The sequence below is a fragment of the Varanus komodoensis genome, unplaced genomic scaffold (assembly GCF_004798865.1).
Source record: "Varanus komodoensis strain SLA01 unplaced genomic scaffold, ASM479886v1 scaffold1, whole genome shotgun sequence".
NCBI lineage: Eukaryota > Metazoa > Chordata > Lepidosauria > Squamata > Varanidae > Varanus > Varanus komodoensis.
This window is the reverse complement of record NW_025335268.1, coordinates 95,976,351-95,993,768: the sequence shown is the minus strand read 5'-3', so window position 1 is coordinate 95,993,768 and position 17,418 is coordinate 95,976,351. Positions and strand designations below refer to the sequence as shown.

The window sequence follows — 17,418 nt, the reverse complement described above, 5'->3', positions numbered from 1 at the left end:
AAAGAATTCTGGGCCCAGGGATGTTTTGAAGTACTAAAATGTGGCAGAATGCTCACAGTCTGCCACACCCAGTTTCTTCGTTACAGCAATCTAATTCAGGGGCCAGTCTTTCTGTTGCTCTCAATTAAGCAATTTAGAGTTTGAAACTGTTGCCAATGTACTTCATATTTCTCTTTCTCTCTTTCTCTCTCTCTCTCTCTCTCTCCCCTGCCTTTTTCCTACAAAGGGCTCAAGGCAGCTTACATCATTCTCCTCCTCCATCTTATCCCCACAACAACAACTCTGTCAGGTAGGTTGGGCTAAGAGTCTGTGACTGGCCCAAAGTCACCCAGTTGGCTCCATGGCTGAGCGGGGACTAGAACCCAGATCCTCTGAGTCCCAGTCCCATGCTCTTAACCACACCACCACACTGGCTCTCACTCATATATCACTCAGAGAACTACAGGTAGAGCCAGCTCTGCTATCTGCCGGTTCTTTCTTTGAAAGTATGTCCAGCTCCCATGTTTATAAGGGGAAAATATGGTCTACATGATTTAAATACTTAGGAATTTCAAGCAAAGCTCAGGGAACCAAGGTTTCATTTTGATGCCAGGAAGCACTTCCTGACAGTTAGGACCCTGAGGGTGTGGAATGCACTTCCACGGGAGGTGGTTGAGGTCCCATCGGTGAGGGTGTTCAAAGATAGGATGGACATGCACATGGTGGCCATGTTGTGAGCGAAGTCAGCTGGAGCTGGGGGTCAGACTAGATGGCCCGGGAGGCCCCTTCTGACTTGCTCTATTTCTATGATTCTATGAATAAGAGAAAAGTTTGCAGGAATCTCAATGGTTAGATAGCTGCATTTTTCAGGAAACTGGAACTGGAGATCTCCTCCAAAACTCTATTCTCACCTAAGAACTGGGGAGTGGGCATTGTTTTAGGGCAAATAGGTGTTTTGCATGCAGAATGCCCTAGGCAACAGGGAAGACTTCTCTGCTTGCGATAATGAACCAATGGCAATAGATAATCCTGGGCTAGAGAGATGAATAGTTTGATCTGGAGTGAGGCAGCTTTGCAGGTTTCTGTGAAGTTCTGCATCATCACCCAAGGCTCAATGTACCTGAAATCTGCATCCTAATTGAATCACACAGGTGCAGAATATGGCCTGGGCCAGAATTCAACACCCTGAGACCTGCAGGTCTTTTTAATTTGAAAAGGAAAGAAGCATGTCTTTAGGCCTTAAGGAAACAGGTGTGCAAATACAGGCAGTGCTTTGGGGACTCTCAATAGGAACCCTGTGTTTGAACAGCATTACTGGACTGAGAGGCTCAAGGCCATGCTAGTTTATATAGTTATAATAAGGTGTAAGAATCGTTTTTACTTCACCTGGGAATTTTTTACTGCAAACTGTAAGGAATTTTTTGTAGCTGTTCCTTCAGATTCTGACAAAAGTAACCTGTGACTCCCCCAACATCCTACTGTGCAAGAAGGAAGAGAGAGAAGGTGTGAGAGAGGGAGAAACAGGGGTGACAGAAAGGAGGAAAGGTGGCATTGTCCATTTCTGGTTCTGGTCTCACCCAACACTGGCTTCAGTTCCACCCACTGTTGGCATGCAACCCCCAACAAGGTATTCCCAAGAAAATGCAGCCTTTGACAGGAAAAAGCTTCGTGTCCTTGCAAAAAAATCTCAAAATATCAGGTGTACCAACCTTCAAAAGCAGCCTCTCCCACTGGGAGATTCTAGCAGCTTTCACAGTTATCATAACAATAATACCATTCATTGCACAAATGTTTTTGAATTCATTCTTTAAAGTCTATGCATTTCCCACTCTCCCTTCTATTTTCAGTATGCAGGATGCTTCACATTAATTTTTGCATTCATTTTTATAATTGCTGACTGAGGAAGGTTGTTTGCCCTTCGCAGCCCAGTCCCTGCAATCCATCAAAGCATGCTGAGCACCTTGGGCTTTCCTCAGTCAAAAAACTCAAGGCCCAGTAATGCAGAAAGAGACTGGTTGCTCACAGAAGCTACAGCTTCTTAAGCCACAGGTTTTTGTCAAGGGAAGAAGGACAAGTTTGCCTACAGAGATTAGACAAATTCATGGAGAATAAGGCTATCAATAGATGCCAGCTGTGACGTTTCCTCCAGCACTGGAGGCCATATGCCAAGAGGGCGCTGTTGCACTCATGTCCTCCTTGCCGCTCCCAGAGGCATCTGCTTGGCACTGCATGAACAAGATGCCAGACCAATTGGCCTTCGCTCTGCTTCAGCAGGGCGCCTCTTATGTTCTTCTGCATCTCGTGCAAGCGCAGCACTTGGAAGCATCTGGGTGCTGCTCCTGTCCCTCTCCTCACCAGTCCCTCTCATGGGGCTCCCTGTAGGGAAGCCCCAGGTGCATAAACACGTCCTTCTCGGTACGGGTTAACAGAGGAAGACCAGGCACTGCTTTGAGGCCCCCAGGCCTGCGCACCACACCAGTGCTGAGGGCATGTTCTGACAGACTCATGCCCTTGGTCTTGGCCAGAGCTCGCATGGAACGGTTGAAGTGCGCTGAGCCAGTGAAGTAGAGCAGGGCACAAGCAAACTCATCATAGGGCACCACAATGATGTCAAGGCGCCGGTGGCGCCGGCCTGGACCTGGAAGACGGCAGACCCCCAAGTACTTCTTCTGGCGTCCATTGTCTTCCTGACTCACCAAGTCATCTGTGAGAAAACCTGAAGAGAATGGCATATGTCAGGATGAATTATAAATCCTTCCCCACTCCAGTGTAAGCCTGGGCTGGGGAGGTTCCCTGCTTGCTAGCACCATTCCCAGGGCCTACCTGGGAAATACAACTGGTGGGTTTTCTTCTGGAAACAGCACATCCAACTGTTTGTGCTGTTTGCCATAGTGACCTGAATTACCTGGTCATTAACCATTGACATTCTAGTCTCTTCAGGGGTATCTTTCTGGAAAGATCACTGGGACTTTAGCTAACCCCGTGCACCTTTGAGGGGGCAAACATATAATCTCTCCCCAAATGCTTGAATAGAGAGGAAAGCTCAGCTCCCTGTGTTGTCTGAAATGGATGGCAGAGAGACCTTCATAAAGCAGGAGAGTTAACCAAGCCACTTTCTGCTCACTAACTTGTAGGCTTGTATTGACCAGATGTTACATGCTAAGAAGTGGGATAGAACATTTCTACAGAGCAGAATTCCAAGAAAAAGGAGAATCCATATTGCAAAATTGTGGTGGACAATATAAAGCCTCCCAACTAATGGTCTTCAGGTTCCGAATGCAGGAATTCTAACAAATGTTTCCAGCTGTGTCCAGGAAGAGAAGTATCCACAGTTTCCAATGAAAGAGGAGTTTTTAGCATAAGGATGAGCTTCCACAACCTGGATGTACACACCAGTAGCTGCCAATGATATTTCTTGTTCTCTCAAATGGTTCCCCAGGTGTGAAAGGAATCAAGAGTGGGGTCCCTTATCCCCTCCCCATACCGCTTTTCCAGAGGCTGTCAAGCAACTTCTTGAATACTCCTTGGTGAGAATGTCCATCAGGATGAGTCACTAGCACATCTACATCTCCACAGGTGGATTTCCCCCGCCGGAATGAGCCACATGCTACACACACCAGTCCAGGATTCATCGACTGTGCTGCTTCTCTGACCTCCAAGGAAAGACAGGTTAGAGTAAAGGACAGAGATACACTTACAAATTCCATGTCTCTGGTACTCACTGTGGAGGTCACCTGACTGCCCAGTGCTGTGTGTGCATGGTGCAAGCAGTCAATACAAATTTCAAAAATTAATGCCACCATAATCTAAATTCTGTGGTAAGAAAGCTGATGTCTACCTTTTCCATAAATTCTGCATAATGCAACATCTTGTTCCATTTGTTCTGCTTCTGCCAGATATGGGAAAGGAAAAGGAGTCAAGGTGACACATTTGAACCCTGTCCTTTCACCACACAACATTTTACTGAGCCTGCCTCTTGTTTTGGGAATTTCCCTATGAATTACCCATATGCCTGCAAGCTTGCCTTCAAGCCCACAATGCCAATAAGCCAGGCATGAGTGGAGAGTAGATTTCCAGATTTTTTAGATTTCTGCTCCTAGATGGTCAGCAATGCAGGAAACCAGTCCAAAGAATCTGACATATCTGCTATAAGCAAATACTAAGGCTCACAAGATACTGAATTATGTGAGCCATGATGCACACAGAAGACACAGTATGGCTTTATGTGAACCATGAAACCCAGAGAATACATACAGTATGGCTTTACCTGATTCAGGACATGGCTGCTCTTTTGGTAGCTGAAAGCCTGAAAGTAATACTCTTTCCTAACTAGATGGATGTTACCATGCCACATAGCTGAAGAAAAAAAAAGAGCAAGCACTCTGGCCAGTGTTGCAGCATGTCTGTGATGGAGCAGGTGCTACGGAGTGGGACTGGGTATGTCTGATTATTTTAAAGAAGGGAGGTAGGATGAAGCCTGGCACAGCAATGTAGCACTAGCTCCTGGCTCTGCCACTCTCCTGTTGCAGAATGGAGCTTCTAGAAGCTTCTAGAAGCTTCATTCTGTGGAAGAGAGCTCCAGATGCACTCAGTGGAGAGTGGGAAGCCCCAAGTCCTCGCTGAGCTGAAATTTACAATCCTATGAGGGCTTGGGCCCAAAGCTGAGTCCCCCATCCATATGGGCATCCTTCTGATGGCTCCATTAAAGCATCATGCGAAGGCAGTTTCCGTATTCAGGGTTAGGGGTACTAGGGTGCCAATCATCCATTAACTGAACAAAGACTGGATGGCATGTGGGGCTGGGGGAGGCAGCTTGGACGGAAAGCACTCCACCTCATCCTCCAATATCATCCTTCATTAGTGAGGGATAAACCCATTAACCTTTGCCCTGCCACATCTGGAATAGCCTCCCTAGCTTTTCTAATGCAGATCTGCTCCCTTCACATCCTCAATTAAGTTTTCTTGAAAGCAGCCAGCTTCACACAGCACCTAGGAGCCCAGACAGACAGCAGCTAATCCCCTCATTCTCCTGTCTCTTCCTCCTGAGGTGGGCAAGAGATGGGTAATCCCATCAAATCCACAATAGGCTCACTCCCAAGGGTGGAGGCTCCCAAAAGAATTTTCATTCTGTGTAAGGGGCAATGCCCTACTTGGCAACTATATATTCTTCAGGGCCAGGCAGTGTGACTGAGTGACAGTGTCACGCTGCCCAGTGCTGCCATGGTAATTTCAGCATCCAGGAAAAGCAATGAAAAGGTTTCATGTGGCTTAGATCCATGAGTCTGCAACTCACGGCTTGGACATTTTTATTAGCTGACTTCTGTAAGCTTATGAGGGTCATGATCCCATAAAGAGGAGAAGAGGAGACTTTCTTGGAGGGCTGGCAAAGCTTCTGCTTTCCTACCATGAGTGGCACCACAGGGCTTCACAAGCACAAGGCTGCACTGCCCTGAAAGAGTTTTTCAGAAGAGCAGCAGCAGTACAGGTTTGGTCATTTACGAAAACAGGGATGAGAGCTGCCAGTTTGTAGTAAGGACAGAGGTATACTAATAAGGAAGCCTGAATGCTAGATCAGCTATAAAGATTTACAAAGCATCAGCCTGGAGGGAGAAGGAAGCAGCAGCTTTGCTTCCTACTTTTTGTACATTACCTTTTGCCCAACTAGCGGGAACTTCATGTTAATTACAGATCATGCAGGAACTCAAAAGCCCTAGCAGGATCAAATCTCAATTTAATCATCTGCAGTAAACACTAAGAATTTTCCCAGAAAAAAGTGTGGTGGAGGCAGAAGGCTAGGGTGGAATTCCCATGTTGACATTAGCTACCTTTTAAAAAAAAATTCCGTCTTAGCAGATGAGTAAGCAGGACCCTGTTTCCAGATAAGAGCTTGTCTTGAGTCAAGATTTCAGGTCCAGCTGGTGAGCATCCTGCACTATCAAAGCTAACATTGGTTAGGATGGAGACATTTCCCACGTAGTCAACCAACCATTGTGAGATACTGAAGACCAAGAGATGCCCATCTCCACATCTTTTTACCTGTTCCAGCATCTGGTGCTCCAGCAGGGTGAGGCAGATCCTAGTGTTGGTACCCCAGACTGAAGCTTGATGGGGAAGAGAAATGAAGCCCAAATATGCCAATAATTACTAGGAGACTCAACTCCCAACACCTAGTGTTGCCTCTTAATGGGAAAAAGTGGGAATTGTGTTTCTTGCCAAATCAGAATGCATACAAGAAAAGACATCTGTTTAGAAAATTAGGAAAACTGATGTCTCTTAAGTTGTCAACACAAAAAGACTATCAGTTTTGCAGAACAGTTATGCTCTAGGAAGTTGAGATGAGGAATCTCCTGTGGCCTCCTAAGCATCACCAGTGGCTTGCCCACACTCTTTAGTGCCATACTCACCACCTGCTCAATTTCAGCAGCTTCCTCCCGCGGCATGCGCTCCAAGAAGTCCTCGTAGTGCTTCAAGCCAACGGCCTGCTGACTGGTAAGTGAAGCCTTAGTGCTGATGTCATCCAGAGTGCGGAAGCCCTGCCCAGGACACACACAAGATTCAGGGACTGTGTTTCAGGCATGCTTCCTAAGAGATTTCATTCATATCCAGCAGGAGCCAGCTCTGTCGCCAGCAGTGCGGAACTGGAGTTATGTCAGGGTTTCTTGTCCTCTTGCCCTCTGTTCAGCCTAGTGTTGGCAGAATACTGCTGCCCCCTTCATCACTGGGTCCACTTGGGCCCATGCTGACAAAAATAGACTGTGATGGTATTGCCACTGGAGAAAGGCACAAAACAAAATGCCGACTTTACACGAGCCCTTTGCAAAAAAGCTTGACAGTGAGTGAAGAGGGACATAAATCGGCAACAAGACGCTACAGATACTGAAACTGAAGTAAATGAGGCTGATACAAGTAGTGATGACACATGCCATAACTGTGAACACTACATGCTGGCATGGGTGGGAAGGGTACATCGCGATGATTTGCTCATCGAAGACCGTGTGACCTCCAGCAGCCATACAATTTGTGCAGTAGACTTACTCAAACAGAATCTACATTATGCATTGTAGTCAGGATATGGCACAATACACATGTTTGGACCAAAGAGCTCATACTGCCTGCTGTCTCTTTTCACTCCAGCTTGGGCTGTAGTAAGGATTTAATTTCTGCTTAATGCAATTTTGTTTCAATTCTTTGATCTCAACAGCAAACAGTACTACGTAGGTAGCCAAGCACTCAGTCAGATGATGCTAATAAAGTTCTTTCTCTAGCACACTGGAAGTTATTTCTCCAAATTCAGTAACCGACAGAAGTTCTGGCTTGCAACTGTTACCATCCCTAGCCAGCATGGCCAATGGTGAAGGATTATGGGAGATGTAAACCAAACTGGTGAGCAACAGGTGCTATAACATATAACTCATAAATGTAAGCCTTATAGCAGGGCCACAGTACAAACAAATGCAGCAGCAATTATGGCTGTTCTCAGCACTGTAAAGAGAAAAAATTACCTGCTGGTACCACATCTGAGCAGTCTTTACTCCTGCTCCCCAGATATTGGAAAACACCTGCAGTACTGGGACACTCTCACTGATGTGGTCAAGCTTTCGAAGGTGCCCACTCTCCAGGATCTCCACAATCTTTTCTGACATCTTCCTTCCAATCCCAGGGATCTTGCAAGCTTCCTGAAAGAATCCAAAAAAGCAGCACATAGCCAGAAGCAAATCTGCAAGGTCTTTCTTGTTTGGACAGGGCTGACTTCAGTTTCTGGACAATTATTTTCTTTACTCCTAAAGTGCTACCAACTCTCCAATACAGGTACCTCCTCAAGATGCCAGTCTTGCAAACCAGCATTTAGAAATTCATGAAATTTGTGAAATCTGCACAAATCATACTTTGTGTCTTTTATTCTCTTGCTACTAAATTTCTGTCTTGCCCTCAAGGCAATAACAGACCTTTTTGGAACTCTTTCTTGAAAGGACTAGAAGTGTAGCACAAGTGTTTGCTAATTCAGAAGCTCTCTCTGAGGAGCAGAAAAAATAGCAAGGGAGTAATACTGGCAGGCAAGGCATAGACTGCAAGAAACTCTAGTGTTACAACTTGGTGGTGGAGCATAACTGCTAGTGATCCCTCCAGAATGCATTATGTCCCAAAGAAGAAGCCAACCATTTCAATGCTTGGTGTTTGCTCCCAAGAATGGCAAGGTACAGATACTGTACAGGAGGTGGAAATGTAACAGAAAAGGGGCTTGCCTGAGAAGAGATCCTGCCATTTACCTGATAAGAGGTGACTGGCTTGTGGTAGCTCTTGAGTGCATTAATGGCTCTGGAGTAACCCAGAGCTCTCCACTTGTCCCCCTGGACAGAGTAGGCTTTGGCCAGTAGCTCCAGCTTCTCTGTAATGCACTGATTAAGATTATTTCTCTTGTTCTCAGAGGACTGAGCACAAACCCAGTTGCCAGTGGGAAGCACCGCTGAAGACTCTTCTGACAAAGCGTTCAGGTCCCGGCCTGACCTGAGGGCTTCCAGTTCTCTCAGGGTGACAGCAGGCTCTTCTTCTTCAATTCCCTCATCGCCCAAGATCCTCTTTGGAGAGAGGAAGAACAGGCAACCCATGAAATACAGCTCTTCTGATCCAAACAATTACAAAGCCTGGGCTCATTATGCAGCCAAGCAGGAGGGGTCTCTAAAACACTCAAGGGCACTATTAGTCCCCATGAGATCCATAACAATCATTAGCTGAGTTCAGAGTAGAAAACAGTAGGCATCAGTTGTACTTACAGTTCTATCTCCACATTTTCCTCTATAATAATCATGCACTAGAACAAGAAAATATATTGGGCAAAATCTCTGGGTGAGCAGAATGCAATGGACCATCACAACTTGTGAAGGTGTTTTGTCTGTGTCTGAGTTTTGGACCAGAGGCAAAAATAAATCATAAATAAGGATTTGTCCCAGGATACATCAATTACTGTGATGCAGTTTACCACTTATTCTGCAGCCACAAGGGGGCGACTACATTCCATAATGGACACACTGGGCATTCTGCAATTTCCACTGATTAGTAGAGAACAGAAAGGAATACTTAAGAAGTTGAACAATGGCTCATACTCATTACACAGTATGGTCAAGATGCTATAGGGAACAAGCTTTAGGGAATTTAATACAATGCAGGGGAAATATTGTACAAGCAAATTTTAATACGCTTCAGAGTAAGAAGAAATGAAATTTGATGCAAATGGATATATAGGGCTTTGAGGCCAGTGTACATTTTCTCCACAACTTTGAGTGTTTTTGGAAGGAGAATACTTCTTTTAATGTTTATATTAATATCAATATCAATTACTAATAATGACAACATATTCACAGGACAGAACATAGTAAGCTTCAAGAGATTTCCAAAGACAGCACCATCACAGTACACATTTCATGCAACTTAACCATTAATGTAGTTTGCCAAATACTCTCTTTATATTTTGTCCAATATCTGGGATTTTTCAGGTGAGTTGACATCAGGTTTGCTAAAGCAGCCTACTCAAAGTAATTAAAAGAAGCTCATATTGTGATCCAGTTTCTATAAGGGCACCCTATATTTTCCTTTCACCTGTGGGCAAGGAGTGGAGAGGGAGAAAAATGGCAGTGCCTATAGATTTAAGCCATTTTAAGTAATATTTGTTGCCACTAATCCCAAACATGAGTAGTGCTTTCCAGCTGGTTTAGGAGGATGACATAGGATAACATTATTAGGAAATAACTTTTTAAAAACTTTAACCAAAAGAGGGAGGGGGGGAGGGAGGGAGGAAGTGCTCAAAAGTGGGAAGCCACTAGCAAGACCCACCCCTTTGATTTCCTGGAGTCCTGAGGAGTTTGTTGCAGTGCAGGGAGAGCTGGCCCCTGCCTGTGGTTCACCTTTCAGCTCTGTGACTGCCCTCTCCAGTTGAGGGTGGATCTTCTTTTCATCCAGAAATTGCGACTGGCTCTTTGAAGGACTGGCTGCACTCACATACCTGCCAAGAATAAATGTACGGTAAAGCAGAATCACTGGATTTGAACACATCCATCCTCAACTTAATAAGACCCTGAGAAATTAGGAAAATAGAATTATAGAGTTAATACATGAACTCTCGGGCTGGTTGCCATTTAACCTCTATTGCCATTAGAATGGTTAATTTTTCAAAGCCTTTTCTGCTGAAAACCCTTCTGCCTATATGCCTTGTTTCTCAAATGTCTAACATTTATCTATGAAAGAGAAATACTGGGATACTAATATCCCCAGATAAGGTGGCATTTTATTTGTCATACAGCTTTTGTACAGGGTTAGGCAGCCTTCTCCAATTGAAAAATGATACAAATGTATGCTAGCAAAAAGCCCTCATCATTTGGTGGTGGGAGAATGGCCAGTGGTGCATGAAGCAACTGGGCAGGTCTGCCTAGGTTTGGGGGGCAGGAGAGCTTACTGGGGCAATTTATCCCAACCTCCCACAATTCTGTGTATATTGTTGGCATCTGCCCCAGCCCTGCTACTCTGTTCACCAGAGGGCATCCCACCTACTCTAGAGCAACACGGCTATTGTAGCGAGCAGGCAATTTTTTGGCTGAGCAGCAGAAGAAAGTTAAAGCGAAATTAAAAAAAAAAAAAATCAGCTGGCTGCAGCTATGCCAATGGGAGTGAAAGGGCCAATGAGGGAGAGGCAGGTGAGGCAGGCAGGAACAGGGTATCCTGGGATTGATTGATTTCTAGCTGTCATGGCTGCTGGGATACATGGCACCATTTGGAAAGAAGATGAAGCAGCATGGAAATCTTGCATGCATAGAAACCACATGAATGTGCAAATCCAGGATAGATGCCTTGCTGTGTGGTAAGGTAAGGTACAAGGTAAGATGCCTTATGTATGAATACAGCCATGGAGTGAAGCACTTTCCTTTCCGTGCATTTGCAAGACAAGAAATTAGTTTCTATACCAAGCTTGCCTCCTCAGATTGAATAAATTGTACAAGAGAGGCACTTACTTCTCTGGAATGAAAAGGCTATAGCCAGCAGTGTCGACAATCTGTTGCGCTTCAATACAGGAACTCAGCCAGGATGCCTTCACTAGTTGCAATCCCTGAGGTAGCTTGGCTAGTTTGAGGAGCCGGAAAGCCCGGTCACAGTCCATTCCTTCATCCACTATCACATGTGTCACATCTGGGGACAGCTGACTGCAGACACTTCCGCCATTTTGGATTATCTGCTTGCAGAAGATCTCAGCTCTGGCCTGACCGATTCCTGCTTGCAGAACATGGGCTCTCAGTGGCTGCAACCACCCTGCTAATAACAGCCATGGAGGAAAACAGTTCAGCAAAACAAAGGCGGGTTTATCATGCCCTATCCGAGTGACAACTTGAAACTATAACTACCATAAAGGATAGCTGGTTTATATTTCATAATCAAGATATCAGAGCACAACACTTTAATTAATTTATTTAGATTTATATCCCATCCTTTTTCTTTTAAAGAATTCAAAGCAGCTTATATCATTGTCCTCCTGCTGCTCTCAATCTTAGCCACAACAACCCTGTGAGGTAGGTTGGGCTAAGATTCTACGACTAGCCCAAAGCCACCCAGCTGGCTCTGTGGCTGAGCAGGGACTAGCACCCAGATCACCTGAGTCCCAGTTCCATGCTCTTCACCTCAAAGCACAATACTTGACTAGATCCTTACAGTTTAAGTGATTTCTCTGAAAACAATTTACACTAAAAGCTAGCCTATAAGTGTGGGGCAGGCTACAACACTGTGGGGCAGGCTACCTCCTAGCTTCATCTGGTTAAAGAAACAGAAAGCTCACCATGCTCGTTCCTGGTTTCTTCTTTCATTACCTTCGGAGACATCACCTTCAGTGAAGCATCTTTTAATTTCTTTCGTTTGTGGAAAGTTTTGACAATTCCTTGAGCCTCCATGGAACATGGATGCCTCCTTCCCGAACAGGACTAAAGCATCTTTTTAAAGAAGGGTAAAAACAGCAAGGGTTTAAAGTGGGGAGGTTTTTCAGAAGGATTTCTGGAACTTCTCTGAAAATACAGCTACCTTGTGATCCATAGCAACACATGAAAAAATACCATAAGCAACTTTAGGAGGATGTAATTATCAAGATGTAAGGCTAATAGGATAATATCAGTTGCTGTGGGGAGAGGTCTTAGTTTATCATCGATTTTAATCATCAACATCACTCTAGAAAAGATAACCCTCTGACAGGTGTGGGAAACCAGATATGGCCAGTGGGGATTTCCCATCCAACTTTCCAGTTTCCTATGTATCTCCCACCCCATCCCTTATCCCCCAGGTAAAGATCAGCTGATCAGACCTAAGAGCTTTTCCTTGCTGTACAGTGGGAAAGGTTTCAGCAGCAAGATGCTCTAATCAACTGCCTTTGCCAGGGAAAATTTCTTGGTGCACCCTGCCATATTCCTACTTCAGCTAATCTGCATGGATCAGATGAGTAGGAAGAGAAGACTGTGAACTGTTCTGAGAGTGGTATGCTATAGAATGGTCTATAAAAACTTTAAATAAATAAATACCCCAGCTCCTCAGCTGGATCAGGGGCCTGGAAAGTATGCATGATAACACTATGTGTCCATGTGTGCACACATGTGCTTGCACATGAAAAATAAACAGGGAAATAGTTATGCCCACTTTGGGTTCTATTCCAGGGATGCCATTTATTTTCTTAGCATCAGTGAGAAACTCTGTGAGTTCTCCCATCCAATCGGTGATGGGACCTTTCTCTCTTCAGCTTAAAAGAATCTGGAACATCAAATGATCAACAGACTTGGCGCTTCAGGAGTCACAGCAGCATCAACAATATACTGCCCTTTAGTTCCAAGAACTTCTGAAATTCATATCCCCATATATGCCACTCTGTCAGCTTTATCCATCATTATTCTTAAAGCACCCTCATTAAGCATGGCACTGCATAGAATACAAATGGACAGATCCCTGCCAATGAATTCCAGCACAGGGGAATAAGCTTGGCTATAGATTTTAGGGCTCCTAAGCAGGCTGCTCTCAGTTGCACCTACCACCAAGCCCCCAAGCCCCTCCTACCACTTGGATACTCTGGTGGTGATGTTCTTGCAAGACACAAAGTTCCAAGAGAATGGAGAAGCTTGAACTACTTCTGGGATTGCCTCTACACTCTCTGCTTCCAAATAATATCACTGGGTTTTAAGATAGCTATATGCTTATCTGTGTGTTCATTTTCACAAAGATCTCCGAGACTGTCAGATTCAAGAATTAATTTCCTCCCCGCCTCGCACACCCACCAAAAAGGTAAATCTGATTAAGTTAAATAATTAAGCTGCAGCCTCCAGGAGAGTTACATCTCCCGAACTCTTGGACTCCATCATCCCATTGCATCGACCATCTTCTCTTCCTGTAGTATGGATCTCTGTCACTGTTTCACTGCCACATTATTAAACAAGGAAGAGGAAAGAATGTGTTATGATGAGGCAGTCAAAAAGTGCTTCTGGAGATAGGAGAGGACAGCAGGATCGAGTGAGACTTTAGTTCAGTTTTTATATATAGGGCAAAAAGAACTTGAGATTTTAAAGATTTCGAAGGGTGAAAAACTAAAGCTTAGAGATCATCCATCCAGGACTTTGAATGCTTTATCTTTAAAGGCCTGCATTTGAATTGCTGTGTAAACTGTGTTTGTCATATTGATTACAGGCAAGCAGGAGATGGCAAAATCCAAGCCTTGTAGGAGCAGCGAAATGGAGCAGAATTTTCCCAATGGTCTATTTTTCCATGGTAAATTTTCCACATCGTATATGTCTGTGGCTATTGACAGTTACAGTATATTACACTGCAATCAAACACGGTGTATGTGCTAAATATAGAATATGAACATCTATACCTTATTTTTTCTAAGGCAAGCCTTAACAAATCCTACCAGTCAGTTGCCCATGTAGGAACTAAAACAATGCAGATGAGTGCTGAAAAACTCTTCCTTTTCAGTGATGAATTGACAAAAGCAGCTATGAGAAATAAGAGTTCTGTGCACAGCACAGGTGATTCCCGGCTGAGTCTGGACCAGATTTATAAATGGTGTAGCTGCCCTCTATTGCTTAAATTCTTCACTCACAAAATGAATGAAGACAGCAGCTAAGACTGATTAATGTTTGTTTCTCTTAAGAACATAAGAATAGCTGTGCTGGATCAAACCAACAGTCCATCTAGTCCAGCACTCTGTTCACACAGTGGCTAACCAACTGCCGACGGGATCCCACAAGCAGGACATGGGTGCAAGAGCTTTCCAGCCTGTGCCCACAGACCCACACCCATCCTTTAGTGAAATACAATATTCAACTAGTTCTCAATCAGATTTTTCTCAGCTTGAGATGGAGCCAAAAAGCAGTGCAGAGAATGAATGAAGCTGATGGTGCTACAGTGACCTAGCAAATAAATAAACTGTTGATATAAGATACAGCAGCTCTCTTTGGGTATATATCTTTAAAATAGTGTGATCATTCTGTTAAATGCAAGCAAACTTCGTAAAGAAGAATATGGTACTGTCATTACAGGTTTAAAAATATTCCAATAAAATAATTTGCACATAAACTTTGAATATCTTTGAATATAATATTTAACACTGTATGATTTAATTTTCCCTTAAGCAAATACTTCAGTTCAAATATGTTATAGCTATTGGGAAAGCTTTTGATCCATTTACACTGCACATGAAATTGACATGGGTTACATTTTTAGTTCCTTTATTAATATGGAATTTGTGTACTTATTGAGGGAGAATATGTAAAATTAAGTCAAACATGCTAAATCAGAGAGCATGATTTAAAGCAATGGAATTTTTTCCAGGCCTACTTTTTTCACTGTCTAGAAGGAAGTTACAAGCATACTGAATACCAAGATAGAAATGGCAGAGTCTTCTGAGGGAACAAGAAATCTTGGACAGTGGAGGGTGGTAGAGACAGAAGTGAAGGCAGGGATTTATCAAGATACAAGTGTGGAGAGATAAAGCAGGAAGCAGGTGTAAATGTGCTGGATCCATGTACTACTGCAAGTCAAGGGATTTAAGAACGCATGCAGTATGATCAAACAGACGAAAGGAGTAAATTATTTTGGCAACAGAATGATGTACAGGTGTGACAGGACCAAGGGAAGCCTGCAGAAAATTAGAGAGGAGAAACCTGCAGATAGTCTGAATGAGAGATCACCATGGGCATGGACAAGAGTTTGAGGAGACAGAAAGGGTCACGTTTTTGCTACAATGTGTAAGGAGAAGCATCACAACTTGGTGAAAGATTGAAAACAGGGAACAAAGGAGTACAAGGACTGAAAGATAATCTGTGGATGGTAACATTGTTAATAGAGGAAAAGGATGAGCAAAGTAGGGCTTGAGAGGCAAAAATTAGAAGTTCAGTTTGGGCAACATTGAGTTTGAGATGATAGCAAAACATCAAAGCAGAAACTTTAGAGAGGCCACTGCATGGCAAGCAGAACTGGAGGAAGGAATGGTTCTGGGGTGGAGTGGTACAGCTATATTTCATCTGGGTACAAGTGGTTTTGAACACTGAGAGATTTGGTGAGCATACCCAGCGACAATGTAGGGAGGGCCCCTAGTGCTAGCAGTCAAAAGTCTTCATGCAGCTATTCCATCTTTTCCTGAGTTTTTTCCTGGTAAAATAAAAGAGAGAAGATGTGGTAGGAAAACATGGGACAGCTACAAATGAAAAGTGGACACCCACTGTAAAATTTCATGAATGAGGCAATTATTCAGTAAATGTCTCATCTGGAAGATCCCCTAGACTTTAGAAGTACACCACCTGGAAAGCAATTACTAAATATGCATGCACTGCTGTGGAAACGACAGCTGTGCTGTCATTATTGTATAGGAAAGAAGTTATGTACAGAAAAGGCCACAATGTAGCCTTTTCTGACATTTCTGGTAGTTGGCTCTTACCTTACCCTCTGACTCTTCTAGAATTAAGAGGAACACATGTGATGCTTACTTTCAAAGACACACAAGACTATGGAAGTGCCACAGTTCAGTGTTAGCAGTTCAGTGCTTGTTTTGAATGTAGCAGGTCCCAAGTTTAAGATCCAAACCTTCTCATTGAAAGGATCTTGGCTAGCAGCCATTCTGGGAAAGGGCCTTCTTTGTCTTAGGCTTTGGAGAGCCACAGCCAGAGTTGACAATACTGGGATTGATGGTCTGACTTTGTAGGCTTCCTGATTGCCACAGGCTTTGACCCCCTGGGCTGTGTAGTGGTTCAAAGCACTCTCTCCAAGTAGCACAACTCTGTACCACCCAGAGGGAGAGGAAGCTGCTCCTTGTATGTTCACTCATCTCCTGTTTGCAAGCCTCTTTGAACAGTGTGCTGGAATTTGGCTCAGCAGGACCACTCCTCATAGTTATACCACCCAGAGAGCAGGTGTATGCAAGACTACTTTAAGTGTTGTTTTTTCTTAAGTACCATTTATTTTAGGGTTTCATTTCACATTCTAAACTAGGCAAAATGCGGCTTCCCACAAACCCTTTCATGTGGGAAGTCACGTAGAATAACAAAAGGATCTAAAGAAACAAATGAACATCATACCGCCTAGAACAGCTTTCTCCAAATCTGGTACGCTTCAAATGTTTTGGACTACAGCTCCCAGCATTCCTGACCACTGACCATGCTCTCTGGGTGTTGACATCCAAAGCATTTCAAGGGCACCAGATTGGGGGGAAATGGCCTAGAGGTTGAAGTCAGGACCTTAAATGACAAAAAGAAAACTCTTTCTGAGTGGTGCGGCAGTTAGGATTTAACACATTGCAGAGCAGAGGCCACTGCACACCATCCAGGGAGACAGAGGAGCACAAGATGACAAGCAAGCTAACTTAAGGTTCCATGCAGTTGTACCTCATCCACTAACTGGATCGCTACTTAACCCAGCCTTTCCCAACCTGAGGCCCCTCCAGATGCACTGGACTACAACTCCCAGGACCGCCCCGCTCCCCCACCGCACCCAGGCAGGAGCCTCAGATTTGGAAAGACTGCTGCTTCTGCAGTGAGGCTTGTCATTCTGAGCAGGTTGTGCTTCGACCCCGTAGCCCCTCAGATGTTGCTGGACCCCCATCAGGCCCACACTTTGGCTAACGGCCAGGATTACGGGAGCTCGACGAGCAGCGACGTCTGGTGGGCGGCAGCAGCCAGCCACCGCCGCCCGCTGCAGCGGACGCCTCCGCCGGTTGCCGGCGGCAGCTGAGCCGCAGTGAGCCACTGGCCTCCCCAGCAGGTGGGTCGCGCCCCCGGGGAGTGGGGGGAGGCTCGGAAACGCCCTGACAGCGTCACGCATCGGCGCGGGAGAGCGGGAGGGCGAGAGCACGAGGGGTCATCATTTCCACTTACCGGGGAGGGGAGGCGGAGCGAGGGTCACGTGCCATTCCCTTCCGTGTCAGGCCCGCAAAGC

At 44.7% G+C, this 17,418-nt stretch overlaps 1 protein-coding gene across 6 annotated transcripts; it reads right to left on the bottom strand.

Moving 5' to 3' along the window:
* Window positions 1-708: 708 nt before the first annotated feature.
* Window positions 709-17,405, bottom strand: POLL (DNA polymerase lambda). Of its 6 annotated transcripts, none has more exons than XM_044437158.1 (10): window positions 17,358-17,405; window positions 11,795-11,945; window positions 10,980-11,277; window positions 9,808-9,976; window positions 8,247-8,555; window positions 7,482-7,655; window positions 6,384-6,512; window positions 3,818-3,868; window positions 3,464-3,632; window positions 709-2,695 (listed from the first exon to the last, which is right to left on the bottom strand). In XM_044437158.1, exons 2-10 carry the CDS (start codon window positions 11,904-11,906, stop codon window positions 2,331-2,333), a joined length of 1,776 nt encoding a protein of 591 aa, XP_044293093.1. In that variant the 5' UTR covers window positions 11,907-11,945; window positions 17,358-17,405; the 3' UTR covers window positions 709-2,330. The 6 variants fall into 6 exon arrangements, with proteins under 6 accessions (XP_044293093.1, XP_044293074.1, XP_044293103.1 ...); XM_044437139.1 differs by lacking the exon at window positions 17,358-17,405 and adding an exon at window positions 15,558-16,540; XM_044437168.1 differs by lacking the exon at window positions 17,358-17,405 and adding an exon at window positions 15,558-16,540 and having other exon boundaries at window positions 10,980-11,274.
* Window positions 17,406-17,418: the final 13 nt, after the last annotated feature.

Coding starts and splice junctions, on each gene's coding strand:
- POLL (XM_044437158.1), bottom strand. CDS start 11,906: ATGGAGGCTCAAGGAATTGTCAAAACTTTCCACAAACGAAAGAAATTA. Junction 6,513..7,481: donor CTCAGATGTGGTACCAGCAG/GTAATTTTTTCT, acceptor TGTCCTGGGCAG/GGCTTCCGCACTCTGGATGA. Junction 3,869..6,383: donor CTGCTGAAATTGAGCAGGTG/GTGAGTATGGCA, acceptor CATATCTGGCAG/AAGCAGAACAAATGGAACAA.